This window comes from Chinchilla lanigera, unplaced genomic scaffold, assembly GCF_000276665.1.
Source record: "Chinchilla lanigera isolate Chin_1 unplaced genomic scaffold, ChiLan1.0 scaffold00080, whole genome shotgun sequence".
Taxonomy (NCBI): Eukaryota; Metazoa; Chordata; class Mammalia; order Rodentia; family Chinchillidae; genus Chinchilla; species Chinchilla lanigera.
This window is the reverse complement of record NW_004955481.1, coordinates 9,779,709-9,788,048: the sequence shown is the minus strand read 5'-3', so window position 1 is coordinate 9,788,048 and position 8,340 is coordinate 9,779,709. Positions and strand designations below refer to the sequence as shown.

The 8,340-nt window shown below is 43.1% G+C and overlaps 1 protein-coding gene across 2 annotated transcripts in view; it reads left to right on the top strand.

The window, feature by feature from the left end:
• Rffl (ring finger and FYVE-like domain containing E3 ubiquitin protein ligase) overlaps window positions 1-8,340 on the top strand; it is a 69,680-nt gene continuing 61,340 nt past the window's right edge. For both annotated transcript variants that reach the window (XM_005402858.2, XM_005402854.2), the window contains exon 1: window positions 1-182. In XM_005402858.2, the coding sequence (XP_005402915.1) occupies window positions 62-182 (121 nt within the window). In that variant the 5' untranslated portion in view covers window positions 1-61. The remainder of the gene's footprint in view (window positions 183-8,340) is intronic.

Sequence of the window (8,340 nt, the reverse complement as noted above, 5' to 3'; positions counted from 1 at the left end):
GGGATGGGTGGGGGGGCCGACTTCCTGGGGCGGCCCGTGAGGATGTCGCGACCGCCCCCCGATGCCCCTCAGCCCCGGAGACTCCGCAGCCCCCCTGTCTGAGGCGTCCAGAGCCTGGATCCGGACTCTCCCCTCCCTCCTTTCCTCCCTTCCCTCCCAGGTGCGCGCGGGGCCGGCGGCAGGTGAGGAGGGGGTGGCGGCGGCGCTGGGGTCCCCGGGGCCCGGCCTGGGGTGGGGCCCTGCGGGAAGACGGGGGCTCCCCTCGTGCGCTAGCATGTGATCTGGGGGCGCCTTCTCAGTGTGGGGCGCGGCCTGGGACTCCCAGTGCCCTGCCGGGGTGGGGGGAAGCCCTTGCATGCGGGAAGTGTCCGCGTTCGGGGCAGCCCACACCTGTCCCATTGGACGTACCCTCCAAGAAAGCATCTCCCGTGGGGTGGTCCCCGGGGTGTGTGCGCTCAGCTGTCCCCCAGCGCCTCGCACACTGGCGGGTCCAGCGGACTGGGGCTTGGGGGGGTGTTACTCTGTAAGCGCAGAGGAAACTGAGGCAGGTCTGCAGGGGCCTGCTTGCCTCTAAGGAAACTAGCTTGTGTCCTTTCCGGCGGAGGAGCCCTAAGGGCTGCTTGAGAGAGAGGGGCTTACAGTGGGAAGGTCTGATGGAGAAGTTTGGGAATGCGGTTCTCCCCCAGGGTCGGTCTCTTGGGAGACGTCCTCTGTGCACTAGGCGCGTGAGGTCGCCGCTGTGCGGCAGTGGCCGAGACAGAGAGGAGACTGGGGCCTCTCTCCAGCTGGCTGCGGAGGAGTCGTTTGACCAGGCACGGGGAAGTCTGGCTAGACCGGGGGAGCCGGGGAGCTCCGCTGGCATCGGTCTGCCCAGAGCTGGGTTTCAGGCTGGCAGAAGAGGCAGCATCGTATTTTCTCCTTTTTGTTGGTCTGTCATTTGTTCTAGGGAAAGGAAGAACCTGCTTGTGTAATCAAGGAAGAGTGTTCCACTCTCCTCCTAGTCTAGCAGGGGGAAGGATTATTGTCAGCTTAGAAATCAGGCTTTACCCACAAGTGTCACTTGGCTCTCTCTGGTTAAAGGCTAGAGTGACGCAATGAACGAAAGGGTGCATGTGGCCTTCTGAGAAAGCAGGTAGGTTCCTTATGCATCCTTTTCACGGGTGGTTTGCAAGACACACACTTCCTGTCACCACTTTGTTGCTACAAGTGTTTGAGAGCCTTGTGGGTCGCTCACTGACAAGTCCGCTTTGCATGTGAGCAAGGCTGTTCGCTGACCATTTTTCTAGGAATGGGATTACTCAGGGACGTGGTCCTGGGTTGAGTTTGTGAGCAGAGTGCTGGGACTGGATGCTGGCCGTATTTCCTTAATGTTCAAGGGATTTCAAGTTTGACTTCTTTCCTCTGATTACATTTTTGTTCACATTCAAGGAAGCAGATGATGGCAAGCATTTCTGAAATTTGCATATTTCCTAATTCTGGACTTCTGCAATTCATAAGTCATGTTTAGGTAGAGATGTTATTTTCATAAGTTTGTGAATGTTTGGATATTATGTGTAACAATTACAGATTGATGGAGGAGCCTAACTAATAACTTGATTATTCTTGAATCTGTAAGATTACATCTGTCCTTGTAATCTAGGACACACACATTTTAATACATATCTAATTAGAAAGACCAGCCACTAAAACTTCTGTCAAGTGCTTCCTTGTTTACCTTGGGATCAACAGTTGTAAGTCCTCTAAACTGACCAGTTTAATCAGCTGCTAAAATAATACACACAGTCCTGGATGTACACCCAGCACTCAAGAGGCTGAGGCAGGAAGATTACTGCGGGTTTAGTGAGTTCAAGGCCAGGCTAAATTACATAGTAAGACCCTGTTTTTAAAAGCAAACAAACAACAACAAGCCACACAGGAAAAGAAAGCTGTTCTTGAAAACCTTGGCAATTTGTTTTTAGGTGTTCTTTTGGCCAAACCAGTTGACAGAACTCTGTCTCGTATCATCTAATAGAAATGCCTTTTGGGGGGGTGCTCCAGATTGAATTTAGGGCCGTATGTATGCTACACAAATGTTCTAGTGCTGACCTGTGCCCCAGCCCTTTTTATTTATTTTATTTTGTGACAGGTTCTTGCCAAATTGCCTAGGCTAGCCTCAAGCTTTTGATCCTCCTGCCTCAGCCTCCAGAATAGCACAGATTGCAGGACTCGCACCACCACACCCAGCTAGAGAATCAACAGCATTCTTTGTTTTGTTTTGTTTTGTTTTGTTTATGCTGCTGAGCTACATCCCTAGCTCCAGAAATGCTTCTCAGAGGGCTTTCCCAATAGCAGTGGAGAAGGCATTTTCACTGACCAGTGTTTGAGTCAGAGCAAACAACACTAGCAATAAGAAGCATGCATTTTTTGTTGTTGCTCAATATACAGGGTTGAACCTAGAGCTTTGCTCCGAACTACATCCAAAGTCCAGTTATTATTATTTTTATTTTGAGATAATGTTTTACTAAGTCACTACTAAGTTGCATAGTCTGGGCTTCAAAGTGTGATCCTCCTGCCTCATCCTCTCAGAGTGCTGGGATTGGCAAGTTGCTTCACCAACTCCAGTGACATAATTTTGATTCTAATAACATGTGCATTGTGATGTTTAGTACAACCATACCACCTGTCCATATGATGTCACCTGGTACTTTCTGAAAACATCTACATCAACCTAAGGAGTGTTGGGGGCTTGATTTTTATTTTTATAATAGAATCTTTTAATACTGCTGTTGTTTTGATGATAGAGCACTGTTTTTTTTTTGTTTTGTTTTTCTCCGGTACCGGGAACCGAACTCACAACCTTGCGCTTGCCAGGCAGGCGCTTTTGCCGCTGAGCTAAATCCCCAGCCCCGATAGAACACTGTTTTGATAGAGGACTTTTATTTTTAGTACTTAGTATTATTTTTGGTAGTGCTGGGGATCAAACCTGGGGCCTTTAGGAATGCTGCTCAACGTGTTCTGCCACTGAACTATACCCTCAACCTCTTGGGCTATTTTTGTTTGACCTAGTCATTGATAATATTTACTAGATGTTTATGAAAGGAAGATTTGGGCAATTTTTTTTTTTTTTATTCATCTTTTTTGAGACAGGGTCTCCTATGCAGTTCAGGCTGGCCTTGAACTCACTTGGTAGCCTAGGCTGGTCTTGAACTTGCAACGATCCTCCTGCCTCAGCCTCCCAAGTGTTGGGATTACAGGCGTGTGCCACCATGCCCGGCTGATTTGGGCAATTTTAAGAACAATCTTTTTCTTTGTCTTTTTGAGACAGGGTCTCACTATGCAGTTCAGGCTGGCCTTGAGCTCACTTGGTAGCCCAGGCTGGTCTTGAACTCCCAGTAATCTTCCTGCCTCAGCCTCCCGAGTGCTGGGTTTACAGGTGTGCGCCACCACACCCGGCTTAAGAACAATCTTTTCATATACAAACACAGACTCTTTTTAATAGGGAAATAGTCCAGTCACTTTCTTGTTTTATAACTTTGTTAGTTGTGGGATTTTAAAATCGTAAAATTTGAGAGCTCTTAGTGAGGTACCTGTATCCTGTTGTGAGTCACAAAGAGCCATCTTGAATAGGTAGTCCTTGGCTTCTTGCGTTAGAGACCTCGGCTTTCCCTATTCTCAGGATGTAGCAGTTGTGTGGTCAGAACAGCAGTTATATCTAACCCTGTTATGCCAGTCCTGGTTTAAACCTATTATCCTTTCTCTTCATGAAGCCTGTCTTGAAGTTTCTCTTTTACTTTTGTTATGCAGAGTGAATTTTTCACATTTTTTATATTTCTGAACCTGTTCACATTTGAAGTGGAGTTAAGTTGGTTAAAAGAGTCCTGCGTGATTTTAAACACTTTTCTTTTTCAAAGAAAGCTTAAATTCTGTTTCTTCTGGGACAAAACCAGCTCTTTGAATCTGATAGTAAAACAAAAGCTGGTTTTTCCAGCTTTCTACCAGTAGGAAATCTTTATTAACCTTTTGTTGATTCTGGTTTTGCCGGTACAGTGGGTAGTCAGTCACTAGTGGTGAATAATGACCCAGTTACACTGGGAGATCCTGCAGTCTCCTGAATCATCAGAGGTAGGTCACTTTGCATTCAGTACGGCTTTAGCCTTTTCAGCTTGTTTTATTGCAAGGAGTTCCCTAAAGGGAGCCACTCCTTGAAAGGTTTGGTATCTGGCGGTTTTCTACTGACTCTCGGAGGTGTTCTTTAAAAATGCAGATTTCCCAACCCTGCTTCCTGGAGATTTTGATTGAATGGGTAAATGAGGATCAGGAACCTACTTTTAAAAGACTTCCCTTTGCATCTACAGTATTTTCAAGAAGTTTCCCAAATGCTTTGGATATGCAGCTAAGTTTGGAGTTCGGGGACTGCTGTTCTATTGCACTGATATCTTCCTTTTCTTTCTTTCTTTCTTTCTTTCTTTCTTTCTTTCTTTCTTTCTTTCTTTCTTTCTTTCTTCCTTTTTCTTTCTTTCTTTCTTTTTTTGCTTCCTTGCACAGTAAGCCCTGTGGAATTTTGATTATTGTGATGCACTTTTTTCCTTTAATTTTTACGTTGGGATCGTACCCACTGACATTCTTTATAAATTGGTAGTCCCTCCAATAGCATTGTTATGCTATCCAGGATATTTGATTTGCTAGAACAGCCCATTTCCTAGTCAGGATAGATAACAAAGAGCTTTTATAACTTTTATGTAAATTGCTCTGCCGCAAGGCCCCTCTGCTGTATTATCTATCAGGAGTCATGAGAGAGGGTTTTTGGTGAAAGTAGCTTTCTTTAGCTCGTGAGTGGACAAATGAGAGATAATGTGGAAACAGCTGGAGGTCTGAATAGGTAGTCAGTTGAGTTGTGATCAGTCTGGGATAGGAGAGATGCCTGGGAATTCTCTTATATAAGATTTTAAAATAAAGCCAATGTGCCAGTTGTTTCATTTTTATTTATTTATTTTTTACAGCTGAACCCCTTATTGAAAATAGGTGTTAAATAGTCAATAAAATTTAGTCACAGGTTCTTTGCTGAATTCACTGAGGGAAGAAAATTGCTGAAACCTAGAAACATGTGAGGTGAAACAGAATTAGGCCTAGATAGGAGGTATTAAATTTAGGTTTGGAAAAGAGCCTCCCAGTACTGGGGATTGGACCTGGGGGCTTTTGCACTGAGCTACATCCCCAGACCTTTTAAAACATTTTTTTAGACAAGGTTTCACTAAATTGCCTAAACTGGGTTCTGGTTTGTAATCCTGCCTCAGCCTCCAGATTAGCTGGGATTACAGGTATATGTTACTGCTCTCGGCAAGGCATGGTTTTTGTTGGTTTTTTTTTTTTTGTTTGTTTGTTTTTTGTCGTACACGGGGATGGAACTCAGGACCTTGTGCTTGCCAAACAGGCACTTGTGTAGCTGAGCTATATCCCTGGCCCAACGCATGGTTTTTGAAAGGAGAGGACAGAACGCCAGCCTTGATGACCAATTCTCCTTGTCCCAACCTGAGTTTTTTCTGTTTTGATCCTCCTGCCTCAGCCACCTAGACTGGGGTTATATTCATGCACCACACCTTCCAGCTAACCTGGTTTTGATTTTGAATCCTGGATTCTACTTCCTGGCTACTTTAGGCAAATGAAACTTTTTTTTTTTGTGATACTGGGGATTAATCCCTGGGTCTTGTGCAGTGCTAGGCAAACACTTTATCACTAAGGTACATCCCAGCCGGAGCTTTATTTTATCTGCAAGATGAAAGTATCTTGTAGGATTGCTGTGTGGATTAAATGAGGAAAAGTGATGATATAGGACCTCTAAATGATATAAGGGAAATATTATAACTCTCAGCCTGCTACATGTTTGATACGCTGAGTTTGTGTTCCCCAAAATTGAAGAATAGGGGTGGGGATATAGCTCAGTGGCTTAAGCGCCTGCCTGGCAAGTGCAAGGTCATGAGTTCAATCCCCGGTACCGCAAAAAAAAAAAAAAAAAAAATTGAAGAATGAATTCTAAGGAACAACAGAGGTTAAGAGTATGAGATTTTATTGAGAGAGAAATAGCTCCTGATTGACAGGAGGGGGCCCGAGTGGGTGGCCAAAGATCCCACTTCTCAAAGGAAGTATTATAGAGCAGAATCATGAGGTGGGTACAAAATCACAAGGTAATTATAATGTGGGAGAAATCTATGATCAACCAATAAGATTACAAATATAGCTGCTTAGGTAATGTTGACCCAGTGGGGAACTAAGTCATGCAGCAAGTGTACATGGAAAGAGCAAGGCCTTTTTTTGGAAGAGGTGAGTCAGGAGGTCCTAGTCAGCCACTTGGGTGGCTGATGGCTAGCTAGACTTATTGGACCAGGTGATACCAATTATAATATTGCTTATCCCTGAGGAGGGATGGAAGCCTGGTCATCTTGTCTTTATCTGGAGGCCTGGCCTTCAGTGGATGCGCCTGCAGCCACAGTTGGACTGCATTCTCATCCTCTGCACTGACTCCCTTGTGGGCCCAGCCCTGTCTGACTGCCTATAATATTTCTACCTAACTTAGCTGTCTATAATAATATGAAGGCTGAGATTAAAAGAGAAAACATGTTCTTTGTGCATTTTGGGCAACTCAGTAAAATTATCCTTCTGTTTTTTTTTTTTTTTTTTAAATAGGATTTTGTTTTGTTTTTTCCAGTACCAGGAATCGAACTCACGACCTTGCGCTTGCCAGGTAGGCACTGTGCCGCTGAGCTAAATCCCCAGCCCCTTGAAAAGTAGGATTCTTATTCTGTAGGTTAAGGATGTCTTTCTAAATCTGGCCTTCCTTATATCACTTGCCAGGAATATGGGCCAGCTCTTGTAGAAAGTATACAAAAGAGTGAGGACTAAAGAACCACAGAATATGGATAAAAAGAATGAGTCACAGGACAATTAGCAATACTTAGAGAAATCTTTTTAGAATGAGTGAAGTGTTGGCACGTGCCCAGAGTTACTATCTGCAGGAATAAATTAATAACACTATGTAAATAATGCTGTAGGTATTTGGGTGGTAGCCCAGTAGCTCAGATTAGAATAGAAGGTTTTGAGGATGGCCCCATTAAGTAATACCTGACATCCGTTTGTTTCCTTCTTTTCTCCCTTTTTTTTTCTTTCCATCTCTCCTTTTCCTTTTAAGCTGCCCTTCCTTTAGACTTGCTAATCATGGTCATAATAATCACAGGCTGAGCCCCTGGAACTCAAGGCTAAAAGAGGTTGCTGCTTGCTAACACCTGTCTCCCGGCTAAATGAATAGGATCTTTTGTGGGCAGAATGTTAAAGAAGCTGATTAGTACAATACTGGTGTGAAGGGCCTATTAATGATACAGTATATGTAAATCATGAATGATTTAAAGCCACTTTAGAGATTAGTTTCTCATACTATTTTTTTTTTATATTGGTTTATAATGTCATTGAATTTTAGCATCTAAACTATGAATGTGTTTGCTGCCTAAACACTAATCTGTCATATTGATTGGGAATCATTTATATTCTAAGGAAGTTTCTACCCTTAAGGGCCTTTGTATTGTTCAGTAAATGTCTAGTGTGTAATACAATTAAAGTTTTGTTCATTGCACTGCTGACATAATTAGTTTAATTTCTGCTCCTTTATATGTTCCTGTTGGCAGCTGGAAAATTAAAATACTAGATGTTACATAAAACTCTTCTTTTGAGGGGTGATTTTACTGTCATTTGAATGGACTTAGGCCCCAGGGTACATTTTTAAGATGTCTTATTCAACTTTCCTGTAATAGTCTTTTTCTCTCTATAGAATTAATGTATTAAGACCCATAATTGGCTATTTAAGTATTCAGAACAGACAATGTTTGGCCTTTTACCCCATGATTATATTTTTTCCTACATCTCTTTTGAGGAAATGCATGTAATTTTTGGAAACTCCTAAGTATATTACAGTTACACAAGCGTATGAACTTTTGCAAAAACTCAAGAATGGAGTGGTTTTCACTGATAAGCGGTATTATTTAATTCCCTACCCAAACGGTTGGTCTGTTCTTTTTAGATCATAGCATTTGCAGACCTGATGTGAAAGTAGAAAGGCTGTGATGCCTGGTAAATCCTTTCACAATTTCGCTGTATGTTTCACAGAAATGGTTTGAGTCTTCAGCAACTGAACTAGTTCTCAAGGAGATGTTACATTTAATTATGATAATCCCTACTTAATTTCATACAGGATTCTTAGATTCTCAGCAGGCTGCTGATTTCATGGCTGTGACCTACTCAGGTTTTTATCTGTTTTGGCTGCCAATTTCCTTTCTTTCTTTCTTTCTTTCTTTCTTTCTTTCTTTCTTTCTTTCT